Source organism: Culicoides brevitarsis, chromosome 2 (genome assembly GCF_036172545.1).
Source record: "Culicoides brevitarsis isolate CSIRO-B50_1 chromosome 2, AGI_CSIRO_Cbre_v1, whole genome shotgun sequence".
In the NCBI taxonomy this organism is placed as follows: Eukaryota; Metazoa; Arthropoda; class Insecta; order Diptera; family Ceratopogonidae; genus Culicoides; species Culicoides brevitarsis.
In genome coordinates, this window is record NC_087086.1 from 32,492,682 (window position 1) to 32,510,047 (window position 17,366).

Below are 17,366 nucleotides of genomic sequence, written 5' to 3' on the forward strand. Positions count from 1 at the left end.
TCGAACTATTAAAAATATTTTTTTTTGTTAAAAAAAAATCCTTATTTTTCTCAAGTTTTCAAAGATTTCGATCAAAGATTTTTAAATTTTTATTAAATTTAAATAAAAAAATAAATTTTATTTTAAATTAATTTTAATTTTTTTTTTAAATTTTTCGTAAAATTATTTGAATTTTTTTTTTTTACAATTTTATTAGAAATTTTTTTCAAATAGACAGACTTAAGTCATTCAAAATATCAATTTTTGATTCAAAATCAAAAATGCATTAAAAAAAACTTTTTTTTTCGTGAAAAAGTAAAAGTTTTATTGTATCTCAAACAAAGCATCACTCAAAAAGCTCGTCTTTTGTCTTCCTCTGTCTTACATTTCACAAATAATATTCATCATTTTCGTCAGAAATATTTCTGCGTTTGTTATAAACTTCTGTTATGTGTCTCCCCATACTTGCATGAGTTTCGTGCGGAGAAAATTTCTCCGAAAATGTTCATATAATATAAGAGGATTAAACTTTTCCTCACATTTCAGCTCATTTTTCACCATGACGATGGAGATGGATGGTAATGATGCGTATTTGCATGTTTCAGAGACACAACAAATTCCTTGTTTGCCAAAAAGTGTATAGGATCAATTCTATTGTGTACGAAAACATTTTAAGTGGATCTCTTGTTTCAATTTGTGACAAGTGTTTACTTTTTTTTTATTTTAAATTTCTTCACATTTTATATGGCACTCGAGTTGTCTTGGTAATTTTTTGAGTGATTTTACGGAAATTGCATTAACTTTTTATATTTCTGTTACGACGTCAACAAAGTCAGTGACAACAAACAAACGAGTTCAAGAAACTTTCCGGGTAATTTTCGGGTGAGGCGTGACACGTGTGCCTGATTTTTTTTTTTTTTGGGTAATTTAATTTCCTAATTTAGTTCCGAGTAATTATCTTCAGGTTTGGTTCGCCCGAAAATAGTGAAAAACAAACAAGAAGTGGAAAAGGAGAAAGTTCCTTGACATTTTTAGACAAAATAATTTTAGCTGACGGCAATTATTTTGAACTTTTGTGTGTTAGACTGGGTAATTTTTGGTGTAACATGCATTGCATACGACGGCTTGTAACATTGCGAGAGAATGTAAAACCACGTAAACCGCACAATTAATACACTTAGTTTATCTTTGGTAGTCGCTTTATGGAGTTTTGGGGGCATATCAAAGCCGTGTGTGGCAACTGCGGGCGGTTTTAACGCTGTTTGAGGTGCGACAAGCGATGGATGATGTAACAAGATGACGGAAAAGTGATTAAAATGTCACTAGAATGACATAATTTGCCACTTTTGGCTTTAATTTTGTAAATTTATGAAAATTTTAAGATGATAATTTATTAAAAAGTCAAAAACTGAAATATTTTTAATAATTTTTTAAAATTTTTACGAATGTAGTTCGAAAATTTGTAAAATGTCAATTCAAAAAATGACCGTTAAAAATTTGAAAATCGCCTTCTTGCTAATTCAATTCAAATTTTTATTTAATTTTTATTTTTAAAGTTCAAAAAATTTGTAAAATAAAGCTTAAATTTGTATGAATGTCAATTCAAAAAATGACCGTTAAAAATTTGAAAATCGCCTTTAATGCTAATTCAGACTTTTAGAAAGCTTGAAATGTTAAAATATGGTTAATTTTAGTTAAAATATTAATTAAGTTTTTAATTTTAAGTCAAAATTTTGAAAATGTCAATTCAAAAAATTTCCGTTAAAATTTGAAAATCGCCTTTATGCTGATTCAAAGCTTAAAAAATTTTGAAATCTTCAGAATTTGCTAATTTTAGTTTAAAATCATTTTTTTTTAATTAAAAAATAATACAAAAATTTAAATTTTCTACAAATTTCTCGATTTTTAATGGAAATGTCAATTCAAAAAATTTCCGTTAAAATTTGAAAATCACTTTTTGCTAATTCAAACAAAAAATCTCAGTTTCAAGGTCATTGAATCAATGAAATTTCTCATTCCAAAAAAATATTTCACGCTACAAAAAAATTAAATCAAATCAATCTCATTTCAAACACAATTTCACCTTGAAACGTCATCGAACAGATTTCAATCATTTCCATTCAATAAAACTTTCCTGCGTGTGTTTTCTTTACTTCCGACTAATCATTTAATACTTTGTGTCCCTCCTCCCATCTGCTCAAATCCTAACCAAATATCGGGCGAAGCAAAATAAATAAACTCAAAAGTGTCATCATCATCATCTGAGAGGCAAAAAAAAAATTTAACACTTCATTCGATAAATAGATAGACGAGACTTGACGAACGATAATAATCTACTAAAGCAAACATATAACATGTGTAACGTTTATTTTGTTTTCGCATGTTCTGTGCTTAATTTTGCTTCAATTCACGAGGAAGAGAATAATGGAGGAAGGATGACAAGATGGAAATTTTGGATGAACGTGACTTTCCGGGAAAAATTTTTAAAAGATTTTTCATGAGACTCAAAAAGTCACCACTGAAACGGTTTCTCATTAAATTAGGATTAAAAAGTGTTTTCTTTGATGGTTTTTTCACTCTTTCCATTGCCTGCGTCGCCAAATTTATTCCGCCCATCATCATCAACTTCGCTTCGTCAATCAAAGAGCTCTTAAAGCAAAATAATTTGTTGTTTCTATCTCTTTTTCTCTCATGTCTGCGGCAATCTCTAATGAACAATAAAATCCACAACACGACGATTTATCGCAAAGTACACGTTAATATTTTAATAAAATAATAAATATGCGTCATCGTCGTGGGAAAAGTTTTTCCTTTCCCTTTTTCTCATTTGTTGTTTGCGTTAATCGTCAAAATTATGAAGCTTTTTTTTGCCAAATTTTCAACCGAAAAGTGATTAATTGTTGAGATAATTAACTTGAGCGCATTTTGAAAATTTAAAAAGTCACGTGACCTCTTTTTAAATTTTCCTTGAAAAAAATTTGAAAAACCACGTGACTTCTTTTAAGAAAAATCCTAAGAATTAATATGAAAAATTACCTGAATTTTTTTACAAACCACGTGACCAAATATTATAAAATATTTATTTTTATTCAATATTTGGTCACGTGGTTTAATAAAATTTATTCAAGTAATTTTTCATATTAAGTCACGTGGTTTTTCTAAAATTTTTTCACGTGGATTTCCAAATTTCTCAAAAAAAATTCAAAAATTGGTCACGTGGTTTTACTTTAAATTTTAAAAAATATGTCGTTACTTCCAGAATATAATTCAAGTAACTAATCCTTCAAAGACAAACAAAAATTAAACAAAATATATTTTTTTTTGTTTTTAAAAATCAAAATGCGCAAGAAAATTAAAAAGGGAAAAGAAAATGAAACCTCTTAAAAATTTTCTCTTGAAAAAGACAAAAAGTAAGAGAAAACATTACACGGTTGGTTTATTAAATGACAAAAAAAAAGATTTCATCGTCAGCGTACGATCGATATTGTGTCGACGACGTGATTCGTCTTTTGTTGTCGTTGAAAAAAGTACATGTTTAAATTTTATTTTGCTAATAAAATAATTTTTCACGATTTTTTTCTCAAACGAGGATTCTTTCTTGTTTGTTTTTTGGTTGAGGTTTCAAGTTGTTGCGACAAAATAAGCTTTATTATTATTGCTACAAGTAAAAATGTTGACAAAATTGCTTTTAAAAAGGGGTTGAAACGAGCTATAATGAAAGACTTTTTGCGTAAATCTTAAAAGATTTGATGAAATTTTGTTTATGATGAAATTTAATTTGTATTAAAACGTTAAATTATCTCATTAATCGCAATTTTTAGTTAAAAAAAAACAAATCCAGTAATTTATGTTAAAAAATTTCATCTTAAAAATGAATTTCAGACCTCTATAATCTCGTATAATCCACAAACTCGAGCCATTAATGGACTCTCGTGTTATTTATTGTCTTTGCATAAGCCACTTACCTTGCTTGATGATACGCTCTCCCTTGGAAAATGATCGTGGTATCAATGCGTCAGCCAAATTCATGCGCTCGTAGTTCTGAAAGATGAAAATTTATTTTTCCATTAATTTGCATGAAACGAATATTTCATTCATTTAAAAAATGAAAATAAAAAATAAATGGAAAACGCACTCGTAGATACGATAAAATTCGAATAATTATTCCCGTTTAATAAATAAAAAAAAAATGAAATAAAATCATGAGAAAGAGATTCATTAAAATATTTTACTTTTTTTTCTGATGGAACGGAAGAAATTTATTCAAATTTTATTCGCAAAAGAATTTATTTTATTTATTAAAGATTCGTGTTTCGCATTTATTTTTTTTTTCTCATTTGATTTCAAGAGATTTCAGAAAATTACCTGTAAAGTGCTCAACATTGGCACTGTGTTCAAGAATTGCTCGTACATCTTTCGTTTCTTGAATGCGGACTTGAGAATGATGCGTCTGAACGTTTGTCGATCCATGGCCCACAATTGCCCGTCGGAGTCAGCTTGGATTGTGGCGGCTCTGAAATAACATATAAACATTAAAGTTGGAATTTTCAACAAATGGTTTGACGTGGCGTCACAAAGTTTTTTCTTGATAAGTTGAAATGTGTGTGGCATTTCTTCATTTAATTCTTTGTGGTTTGAAAATGGGGGAATTTAAGTTTTTGTAAAAGCTTAAGGGAAAAATTTAGGGTCTGAAGAGAAGAAAATTTTTAGACCTCAAGAGGAAATTTTTAAGACCTCAAGAAGAAATTTGAAGACCTCAAGAAGAAAATTTAAGACCTCAAGAAGAAAGTTTGAGACCTTAAGAAGAAAATTTTAGACCTCAAGAAGAAAGTTTAAGACCTCAAGAAGAAAGTTTTAGAACTTAAGACCTCAAGAAGAAAATTTAAGACCTCAAGAAGAAAATTTGAGACCTCAAGAAGAAATTTAGACCTCAAGAAGAAAATTTAAGACCTCAAGGAGTAAATTTGAGACCTCAAGAAGAAAATTTAAGACCTCAAGAAGAAAGTTTGAGACCTCAAGAAGAAAGTTTGAGACCTCAAGAAGAAAGTTTGAGACCTCAAGAAGAAAATTTGAGACCTCAAGAAGAAAGTTTGAGACCTCAAGAAGAAAGTTTGAGACCTCAAGGAGAAAATTTTAGACCTCAAGAAGAAAGTTTGAGACCTTAAGAAGAAAATTTGAGACCTTAAGAAGAAAGTTTGAGACCTTAAGAAGAAAGTTTGAGACCTCAAGAAGAAAGTTTGAGACCTCAAGAAGAAAGTTTGAGACCTTAAGGAGAAAATTTAAGACCTTAAGAAGAAAGTTTGAGACCTCAAGAAGAAAGTTTGAGACTTCAAGGAGAAAAATTAAGACTTCAAGAAGAAATTTTGAGACCTTAAGATAAAAGTTTGAGACCTCAAGAAAAAAATTTGAGACCTTAAGAAGAATGAGAGACCTCAAAAACAAAAATTGATAAATAAACTCCTCAATATGTAAACTTATTTCATTTTCAAACCACGTGTCACTAACAAGGTCATTCATTTTATTTCTATATCAAAAATAATTTACATAATGAGTCGTGTTTCGGTCATTGTGCGTATAGCATATGCTTTTGTATGGTTAAATAATTTAACGTTGTTATTTCGTCAAATATTATTTTTTAGGGGTTGTCGTCAACACAATGGAGACGCCTGGCAATCCATCAACAAAAAAATGTCACCTATGAAACACAAAAAAACGGAAGCTTACCTTGGCATATTGTACAAAAGTGCTAATTCACCGAAACTTCCACTACCTTGATATGTATGAATGTGCTTCATATCGTCGCCAACAAATGCTTTGAATATGCCACTGAAAAAAGTGAAAAAGATAAAAAAAATGTTAGAAAATTTTTTTACACGAAAGGCAAAAAAAAAATGGAAAATCCAGCAACGATTTATAACAATATTATATGAAATTGTCGTGACATTTATGACCAACACACGAACACAGCTTCGTACACAAAAGTCCATCAGACTGACATGACACCGTTGTCCATGTTTATCCATTGTCATGCTTCCTGCAACTTTGCACTGTAACTAAACTAAATTCATGACGCAAAAAAAAAATGTCAAGTCTCGGAAAGTCATGTTTTGCAATATTTTTAGAACTAAAACAAACCAACACTCACTCACTCGTTCACTCGAAAAAAAAATGGTTTCCTGTAACATTTTGCGCAGTTAAATGACCAGCTATTTATTCGTCGATATTTCAAAAGTTGTGCCGGGGCGGAGACAAGCGAGTATTTTGTTCTATTTTACTTTATTAAAAACAATTAATTTCCTCTCAATTTCAGGAAAAAACATTCACGTGTTCGTAACAGGAGTTTCGTGTGGGAGGCGAAAAATTTTTAATTTTCACATCATTTGTAATGGTTGCTAATGAAGTCTGAGGTTTTTGCCGTACAAAGTACTTTTAATGAGTGTGGGAAGATGTTTTCACAACAAAATGTCAAGGAATAAAAAAAAACAACAAGGATTTTTCGCGCCAAAAATAGATTTAATTAATCCGTGAGAAAACGATGGATTTTTATGATCGATGAGAAGCTGTCCTTTTTGTCACTTTTTTTTGTGTGAGTGATATTTCGCAGCAATATGCGGAGACATGAATGGAAGATGATGATGATGGTGATAAAGTTATTTGCTCGTGTTAATAAATTGCCGTTAATAAAAACAAACTTTAGTTGGATGATGAAGTTATTAAGATTATGGTGATAAGGATGATAATAAGCCAGTTTAATAGATGGAAATAAATCAAGAAAAACTTTTTTCTTTATGACAGTGGTGATTTGTTAAGTTTTGTTTGACACGGACCGAAAGTATGTATAAAAAAATGTAACAATGAGGATTTTTATGATTTTCATCCTTTCCAACTCATTTAGGGGAAAATTTGTATCTTTTTTAGGCTCTTATGGGCTAAAAAAGATACAAATTTTCAAAATGGAAAGGATGAAAATATGAAAATCCTCATTGTAACAATTTTTTTTTTCAAGAGGCAAGAGTTCTAAATGGCTTCTCACGATCCAGATGGAAGATTTGAAAATTTTTAAATCCTGAAGGACATTCAAGGACGTAGAAAAATTATTAAAAAAACATATTTTGGTTAAACTTTACTTACGATGGACTTCTAAAATTATTAAGTGAAGCTAAATCATAGCAAAGGTTTAAAAAAAAATATTTTAAGATTTTATCAGGATCTCCTTTAAAAGATTTCATTAATCACAATTCATCGCCCAATTTCATCGAAAAAATTATTTGATGAGATTTTCTGATGATTTTCCGTTAGTTAAGCCTAAAGTAATCGAAAAAACCTAAATTTAAAATTCTGGAATAAGTTTCTGTGAATTTAAACATTTTTCAATGGGATTGATAGGTTTTAAAGTACCTCTTTGGCATACCTAATCAACGCCAAAGTGCTTGAAAATACTAAAACTCATTCCAGAACTTTAAATTTAGGTTTTTTCGATTACTTTAGACTTAACTAACGGAAAACCATCAAAAAATCTCATGCCATAATTTTTTCGATGAAATTGGGTGATGTTCTAATTGTGATGTTTAAGTGATGATTTAAAGTTTAACTAAGCTTTGAGGTCTTTTAAAGGAGATCCTGATAAAAAGTTGGAATTTTTCAAATCAATTTTTTTAGACCTTTGCTATGCTTTAGTTTCACGTAGTGCTTTTAAAAATCCATCGTAAGTTTTTTGAAGTAAAGTTTAACCAAAATATGTTTTCTTAATAATTTTTGTACGTCCTTGAATTGTCCTTGAACCATATTAAGAGCTTCTGTTAAGTCTTTTTCGAAACGTAGATCGCAAAAATGTTACAATTTTTAGTTTGAAATGCATTTGGATCGAAACGTCTTTTTAACTCATAGCTTCAGATTGATCTGATTTGATTAAATTCTATGCTTTGATGTTCCTTCTTTTGATGAATTCCTGGACTCTAAAAACTTTCATTTGTCGCTTGATAAAAGTCGAGTTTTCAAGTATTTCAAATTAATTTTACTTTCCATGAAAGGTTATTGTTCTTTTATCCTTCTTTGACGTCAGATAATTTCGCTAAAAGTATTTTGATTGATGTTCATATCAAACCATCAAGAACATATCTAAAGGTAAATGACCTTGAAAAAGGTAAAACGTGGCGACAAAACCGTCATTTTCATTCGACTTCTTCGCTACTTGGCAAATAAAAAAAAACGTCGTAAATGTATTTTTCTATCAAAACCAGCATAAACGACTACGACTTAATGTCAAATAGTCGTTTAGATGTGATAATGAACGACGGCGTTGATATGACCCTCTTCAAAACATCTTTTTTTTTTGTTTGTCTATTTTCACTCATTTTACTCGTATTTTCGCCATACGGGACAAAAGTCGTACCTCATAATTTAATGTTCATACACCCGAAAATATGGCTGACTGATGGCAATTTAATAAACGGAAAATTTTCCGCAAAAACAAAATTTGAATTGAATTGTCCAATTGTTGTACAGTGCACAAAATTAAACGCAATTATTCCACCAATCTCTCCCAATCGACATAAATAACACTAATTATCGCTAATGGCAACCTGGCAAAAATAACATTTTGCAAGGCCTCGATGCTGAAATGCAATTTGATCGATATAGCAACTTACGATTCAATAACGTAAAAGTTATCGCCGTCATCGCCTTGTTTGATGATAAATTCCTTGGCTTTGACTTTCTTCTCGAACATGGCGTCTAAGACTTCGTTCATCTGAAAAAAAAAATAGAAAATTATTTTTAACTTGCATCCTTTGATGGAAAATAACTGGAATTCTAAAAATAATTTTTAATCAATTCAATTGTGAGATTATTTCTTCAATGGAAAGAAGGATAGAAAAAAATCACGTGGGAGTTTAAGAAATGAATGAAATTCAACAAGATGTCCTTAAACGCGCTAAAAATGTCCCTCAAAGTTAATTTTGTGTCCTATTGCTGCCCACGTGATGCCAATAAATTTTATACTTATTGAAGTGTCGTCACAATTACTATTTAAATATCGTGAAAAATGGAAATAGGTAATTCCAGTGACATAATTCCAAAAAACGTCATTTGACCCCTTTTTCGATAATTTTTGTTGTTATCTTGACTCATCATTTAAAGTTAATGAGAACAAGGCACGCGACAATTACAGGAATAGTTTTCGGTGAGATATGAAACGAGGGATTTTATCGTATTTTGTTCAAGGTTTTCCGAATTTTTATAATTTTTTCAAGCTTTTTAAGAAATTATAAAAAAATTATTTATTTGAAAAGAAAGCTTTAAGTTTTTTTTTTTACGATTTTCGAAAGTCTAAAATTTTTCAAAGCAGGATTTTTAAAAAATATTCGAGCCTTACTATACTTTAAAAAATTTATAAAGCTATTGATGATTTTAAAAAATTTTCTGGGCTCTTAAAAATTAAAAAAATTAAAATTAATTTTAAAAAAATTAAAATTAATTTCAAAAATTAATTTTTTAATTAATTCAAAAAACTTTAATCAATTTTATTAAAAATTTTTTGTTTAATTTAAAAAAAAAATAATTTAAAAAAATCAAAATTAAAAAAATAAAATTAATCAATAAAAATTAATTAATTAAAAAAATAATTTTAATTAATTAATTTTTTTATTTAATTTAAAATTAATTTAAAAATTTATTTCTAAATTTTTATGGTTTTAAAAAATTTTCTTGGCTCTTAAAAATAAAAAAAAAATAAAAAAAAAAAATTAATAAAAAAATAATAATTAAAATTAATTAATAAAAAAACTAAAATTAATCAATAAATTTTAGATTAATTAAAATTAAAATAATTTAAAAATAATTTTTTAATTTTAAAAAAAAAAATTAAATAAATTTTTATTTAATTTAAATTAAAATAATTTAAAAAAAATTAAAATTATTAAAAAGAATTAATTTAAATTTTAATTATTTTATTAAAATATTTTGATTAATTATTTTTTAAAATTTAATTTAATTTAATTTAAAAAAATTAAAATTAAATTAATTTTATTAAAAATAAAATTTTAAATTTTTAAAAAATTAATTTTTAAATTTTTTAACGAATTTCAAAAAAAATTCCAAGCTTTCTTTAACGAATTTCAAAAAAATTTCCAAGCCTCTTTTAAATTTTTATATTTTTTTTTTTTTTTTTAAAATTATTTATTTGCTCAGAAAAAAATTACCAGACAAAACCGCATTTTTTCCCGAAATGCGGTAATGTAAAAAAAATGTAACCTTACCTGCTCTTTATCCAAAGATCTGAACAATAAAATGTGTTTAACCGAGTCACATAAACGTGATCGTTGGTCGTCTGTTTTGGGAAAAATGGCACGTGCTCCATCGTCGTCGTCCGCATCATTTTCCGGATCATATGTCTCGGCAAATACTGATTTTCGCCTGCTGGCAAATCGATTAACCATTGGCTCTGCAAAAGAGAAAGGAGAAAAACGAAATGCAAATTTAGTATGAATGATGATGATGATAACACATTTTGCGAAAATATACATTTTCAATCGATATTTGATTTCCCCGAGGTATTTTCAGCATATTTTGTGCGTCGTCAGTTGGTCATGAGTAAATGTGTGTGTGTGTGTGCGACAACAAATGGAATAAATAACAATGGAAAAAGCTCAGGAAAAGGAGATATAGTCAACAATGAGAGATGAGAATATAATAAATATATAAAATGGAAAATTGAAAATGTAGGCTTATTAATTGGGGATTCACATAGATTTCTCGTTTTGTGACGAGAATTTATGTGTTTTTAACGGAAATGAGAATTATTTTTGGGACAAAAGATTTTTTGTGATGCTCAGTTCGATTGACTTCTCTTCTAAAGGCAAGCGAAGTGCATTTCATAAAAAAATATTTTTCGTCAAAAATTAAACATGAAAAAATTCTGACACCTATCAGACTGTCAGAAACATATTTTTTTATGAACTTGAGCTCATAAAAAACTTTCCTTCTACGAGTTTTACGATTTTGAGTTCATATATGAATAAAATATTGTTGAAACCATGTAAATTTGTTGTTTCTCCTTCGTATTTATTTACAACAAAAAAAAATTATTTTATGAAAATATTTCCTAGGATATGTTTTGTTGTGTAATGAAATGAAAATGCACGATGATGCCAGATGTTGCTTATCAACAAAAAAAAAATAATAATAATTTTTTTCTCGTTCAAGTATTGTGTGGGTTGTTGTTGCGATTACAAAAGTAGATTACGTTTTACTACTGAATATTAATATAATTTTTTCGTAGTTTTATGAGAAAAAATTTTATTTTGATAAAACTTGGTTTTTCTCTTACAGATGGGTTGCACTGATTTTAGATTTAAATTAAATAAATTTAAAAAATTTTTTTTATATTTTTTTAGTAGGTATTTTTTTCAACTTTTTTTAAAAAATAAATAAAGAGAAATTAAAAAAAATTAATTATTTATTTTTTATTTAATTTAAATTTATTTAAAAATTATAAAAAAAAATTAAATTAAACAAATAAATTAAGAAAAAATAAATTAAAAATATTTATTTATTTTTTTAACCATAAAAGTATTTTTTTTTATTAAAAAAAATGAGAAACGAAAAAAATTATTTAAACAAATAATTGTATAATTTTTTTTTATTAAATTAATATTTTTAAAAAAATATTTTTTTAATATTTAAATTAAACAAATAAAATTAATTTGAGTTAAATTAACTTAAAAAATCAAGAAATTTAAAAAACAATTTTTTAAATTAAAAAAAAACAATTTTATTTTTATTAATTTTTATTTTTAAAAATTATTTTAATTTAATTAATTTAAATTATTTAATTAAATTAAATTAATTATTTTTAATTTTTATTAATTTAATTTATTTTAATTAATTTAAATTAATTATTTATTATTTATTTATTAAATTAATTATTAATTTAACTGTTAATTTAATTTATTAATTTAATTAAATTATCAAAATTAATTAATTTAATTTTTATTATTTTAATAAAAATAAAAATATTTTTAAAATTGAAGCATATTTTTAAATTTATTAAAAAAGTTTTAACAAATTATTAAATAAATAAAAAAATATTTAATCATGAAAAAAATTAAATTTTCTCAAATTTTGCACGAACCTGTCATATTAACGTCAAAAAATTGACCTAAATTAGTCATTTTTTTCGCAATTTTTCAATTTCTATTTGCTTCAATAATAAATACAAGGCGTTCCCTTCACAAAATAATCAAATTTAAACAAACATGCAAAATCCATCGCAACATTTTAATGTATTTAACAGAAAAAAATCATGTAAAAAAAATTTTTTTTCATGTTCCGACTCGGTTCCGACATGGCAATGAATAAGAATCTCGGAAATTTCTATGTCGAACATCACTCAACACAGTCTATAGATTTTTATCAATAATCTTGCGAACATGGCACACAAATGTCCGACGTCGCTCACTGATAAGCCATTACACGTGTTTCTCGATGTCAAATTAAAAGCCATAAATAAAATATTGATTTGTGGCGCGCAGATGAAAAGACATGAAAATTGAATGAAATTTCAGAATTTGATCGGATTACGGATTAATATATTTTACTTAAATGACCAGATTTGATGCGAGAACGGAAAGCTAATGGCCATAAATTACGAAATTCAGTCCCAAAATCGGTTTGTCGTGCGTCGCATGCGACAGATTTTCAACCTTTTTATATCAATCACCGCTCTAAATGATGGGAAAATACCGGATGGAGTAAATTACCAACAGCAAATAAAATTTATTAATATTTTTTACATGAAGAGAAAAAAGATAAATTTTCGGATATTAATTGCCGTAAATACCACAAAAACCCGTTTCCGTGTAAACATTTCTTTTCCACCTGACAACAAATTGCTTTCCATTGAAAAAAAAAATGTAAGAAAAAAGGGGAAGGAAAAGTAAATACCTAAAAAAATAAATTTGGAGAAAAACTAACAAAAAATCAATTTATTCACAACTCATTTGGCACCGAAACGAAATTTACGAGAATCGAAAAGACAAGAGTAGCCATAAATCACGCCGGAGCTTCATTTACGGGCATTAACGGAAGATTTATTGAACTTTTAGACGCGGAAAAAAGTAAATAACATTAAATTGATAAAAATCGTAAAAAAAGCCAATTTCTTAATCGATTCTTCAATCAAGCAAAACGTCTCAAGTGCTCCCGAGCAGTAATCAACGCATACAAATTGAAAAACAGTTAAGGACCTTGCCAGAAGCGAATCGAGTAATAATCCAAATTATAGTTGTTACCACCTTAAACCGACATGCAACATCGCAGCAAATCCAATAAAATCCTTTATGCACTCGATGCTTTTGTCTTCGCTTCACATCAGAGTAAGAGGAGCGAACGGAGAAATTGAATTTCTTGAAGCGATTTGCTGTTCTTTAGAAATCAAACAATGCTCACCTAGCATTGTGGATTTGTAGCAGATGTGCCTCAAACGATGACGAAAAGTTTTGCAACAAGTGGCAGGGAATACAATCCTTTGCCTCGATTTTTGTCTATCATAGCATTTCTTCATAGCATTTTTTGTGCAAACATTTTTTTATCGTTTTAGCAATTGATTTCTGTTTGTCATGTCATCGAATGGGGGTGTTTTGATCAAAAAGTTGTGGGAAAGTTATTTTTTAGGATCATGAAGTTGTTTGAAAAGTCATTTTTCTTGAAAAAATTTAATTTTTAATAAAAAAATTTTTTAAGAATATTTTAATGGAATTTTGTGTTATTTTTAATAAGACAATCTTTTAAATTAATTTAAATTTTTGAAAAAATTTATTTTTATTTTAAATCTTTGAAAAAAAAAATTATTAAACTTAATAAACTATAAAAATAAAATAAAATAAATGATAATTAAATTTTTACAGATTTTTTTTCTCTATATTTTTAATTAATTTTTTCAATAATTTATTTTAAAAATTTTAATGGAAATTTTTAAAATAAAATTGTGAAAAAATTGTTGAAAAAAAAATTATTAAAATTAATAAATAATAAAAATTAAAAAAAAAAAATAAATAATAAATTAATTTTTAATTTTATTTCATTTTTAAAGATTTTTTTCTTAATATTTTTAATTAATTTTTTCAGTAATTTTTTTTTTTTAATTTTAATGGAAATTTTTTTAAAATTAAATTTTGAAAAAAATTTTTGAAAAAAAAAATTAAAAAAATATTAAAATTAATAAGTAATAAAAATTAAATAAAATAAATAACAATTAAATTTCATTTTTAAAGATTTTTAATTAATTTTTTTAAGAATATTAATTTTAATTAATTATTACCGAATTATTTTAAATTATTTAATTAATTTTTTTATTTAAATTTAAAATATACTAATTTAAATTTTAAAAATTCATTTCTTTTATGAAATTTTATCATTTTCGATTAAAAGAACCTTAAAAATTAAATAAAAAATTTAAGAAGTAAAAAAAATAAATTTTTAAGTAAAATATTTTGTTTTATAAACTCTTTAAAAATTTAACCTTTAGAAAAATTCATTTTTTTTCAAATAAATTAACGTCAAAAAATTTAAAATAAACTTGTTCAGTAAAAAAAAATTTTTTTTTTGTTAGTCATCCAATATAAAAACTCATTCAAAATTTCAACAGGAAACAAACTTTTACGCAGGAAATTCATGACCTATGGGACTAAAAAACTATGCTTGAGTGTAACACATTTCACTCCATTTTGCGTGTTTTTGAACATTTCCCTTTTTTATTTTATTTTATTTTTTTTTTGAACTTACCAAAGGCTGTTGACAAGACATCATAATTCTGCGGCTGTTGAGCAATTGTTGCCATGTTCGTTAAATTCGTTAATTTTCGTATAAAATATGTTTCTAACTACTTCACTTTTTGTATCTTTTTTTTTCAATTTTTCATTTTATTTTCTGTAATTAATTTTATTAAAAGTTCTGTCGTTTAAACTGTCCTGTTAGCAACACAAAAGTAATTTTTACTCATTTCCATTCAAGTTTCAGTGCATAAAAAGCGAAAGTTGGCATAATTGCATGACACATTTTCCCATTCATTCATAACAATGCGACAAAACTGCAGAATATAAAACGATAAAGACGAGCGAGATAATCTCATTTGACAAAGATAAATCTCGGCGAGTCTCTTTGCAACGAGACTTAATGAGACTGTAATTAAAGTGATTTGATGCAATTTATACATCTGGATTGTTGCGACAACATGACACGACAACATGCGATTTCTTTTTGCGTCTTGCGTCAATCGGGAAATCAAAATTAATTGAATTTTTCGGTGCGTGTGACGACGACAACGATGACGACGTCATCTTCGGAATCGGATGAATGGCAGAGGAAATGGCACGGTGTCAGCATAATAATGAGTTTTAAAAATAAATTTTCAGACATTTTCGGTGAATGAATTACTGAAGACCGAGAGGAATAAATTGTGCGAGGAATTTAATTAAAAAACTCGAGAAATAGACGAATGAGTTATGTCTTGAGAAAGGATGCTCTCGAAAAATTTTCTTCATGTGTGTGGGTTGGGGAGAATTTGATAGGAAATGGTCCTTAACATATGCCTCGAGCTATGAGAAGAATGTTTCCTGCTTTTGAGTTGGGGAAAAATGCCATAAGGGACAACAAATCATTTTCATATTTTTTTTGTGTGGAGACGTCTGGTATTTTATGATGGATTTGAAAATCCATACGAACTTTGTAACGCAATAACTTGATTTTAGGTTTGAGAATTTCTTCTGAATTTTTTGTAGTGTGTCAAAATCAGCTATGAGAAGGTTTATGAACAAAAATATTCTAATAATTAATGGAAGTTCGTGAGAAATTAAGAAAATTAAAATGTAAAGTTCATTGCATACCTTTCAAATTCTTGACAAGGGAAAATTATTTTATTTTAATTAAAAATAAATAATATTAATTGCATACTTTTGAGGATTAATTTCTATTTTTTTGATAAACAAAAAATGTTCAATGGGTAGAACGAGTTAACGGGTCCCTTCGTTTTCACTAAAAATTATTTTTAAGACCTCAAAATGTGTTCAAGAGACAATTTCTGAACTCTAAAGACGATTTTTAGTTAAAATTCATCGATTTATTTTTCTTTTGTACCATCTTCTGTTCCTTGAACTTTTAAAAGTCTTTTCTGCTAACGGAATAAATTTTTATCAAAATCTCAAATGAAGCAAAAAATTTTCATTTTCTATGAAAATTGCTTCGAGCTAATCCCACACGTTTAGAGAAAAAAATATTAAACTAAAAGAATGTCAATTACCACAAAAAAATAAAATAAGAAGAAAAAACTCTTAAAGTGACATTCATTTAATGCAATAAAACTGAAGGTGCTCGAACATGGTATCATGGTCAATAAAAAAAGAGATTTTGATTAGCATTTTCTCTCGTTTCTCCTCTAGTATTTTTCTTTTCGTCTCCATCGACTGCAACGGATAAGAAGAAAATCGATTTCTCAGAAAAGTGTCTGCACATCATTTAACTTTCTGTTCATTTCAACAGCATTCAAATGCCAATCTAACTCTTCATCCTTCATTAAATATGCCTATGGCTGTTAATTTCTTCTCTGTCTCTTTTTTTACGTAAAATGAGCAAAAGTTACATTCGAGAGTTTATGTAAGTCGAGACTGGAGCAAAGTCAAGAACAAACAACCGTCAGATATTTGATAAGAGTCACGCGGCAACGACTCATTTGCTTAGAAATATATATTTAACATGTGAAATGTGCGTCTTTTGCCTGTGCAAGACAATGAAAAATTTGTGTCCTTGTAATTTTTCTCTCTCTCTTATTTTCCTTTTGTGCCATGAACTTACGTAAACACAATAAATTAAATATTTGAGAGAAAAGCCGCAAGAATTAATCGAAAAATTCTTAATTTTTAATCAGTTTTGTGAAGTCAACTGAATTTTTTAAAAAGAAATTTAATAAATTCTCTGAAAAGAAGAAAAAAAGCAAAAATAAAGATCTCAGAAAGATTTCTTGCTGTGTTTTTCATGATCATCATCGTCGTCGGTTTCAAGGAGAGAGAAGAAAAATGAAAGGCAGAAAATGATTTGCATTATTATGCATGATATGTAATAAGAAACTACGCAACTGAATGAGTGAGCATAAAAAGAGGAAAATAACCAGAAAACTGAAATCGTTCAAACGGGATGTGAATGAAGTGAAAGGAATTTCTGTGTGATATGAGATGAAAATTACGGAGAAAAATGTTAAGAGATTGATGAAGAGACAGAGAGAAAGGAGCAATTGACCAAAGGAATGTCGGGTTTTGGGATTTTCTGTATTTGAAAGTCAGAAAATTGATGAATTTTGTATCTTAAAGACATATTTTTGCCAATTTTTTCTCTTTTGA

General features: G+C 27.1%; 1 protein-coding gene across 2 annotated transcripts in view; it reads right to left on the reverse strand.

The window, feature by feature from the left end:
• The window catches only part of LOC134832841 (cAMP-dependent protein kinase type II regulatory subunit), a 65,513-nt gene that overhangs the window by 4,360 nt on the left and 43,787 nt on the right, over positions 1 to 17,366 (reverse strand). Inside the window, exons 1-6 of one of the 2 annotated variants that reach the window (XM_063847034.1) lie at positions 14,761 to 14,877; positions 10,236 to 10,420; positions 8,628 to 8,728; positions 5,704 to 5,805; positions 4,345 to 4,492; positions 3,945 to 4,020 (exon numbers count right to left, since the gene is read on the reverse strand). In XM_063847034.1, coding sequence (XP_063703104.1) covers positions 3,945 to 4,020; positions 4,345 to 4,492; positions 5,704 to 5,805; positions 8,628 to 8,728; positions 10,236 to 10,420; positions 14,761 to 14,815 — 667 coding nt within the window. In that variant the 5' untranslated portion in view covers positions 14,816 to 14,877. Of the gene's footprint in view, positions 1 to 3,944; positions 4,021 to 4,344; positions 4,493 to 5,703; positions 5,806 to 8,627; positions 8,729 to 10,235; positions 10,421 to 14,760; positions 14,878 to 17,366 lie in introns of those variants that run through there. The other variant, XM_063847033.1, reaches the window with a different exon arrangement.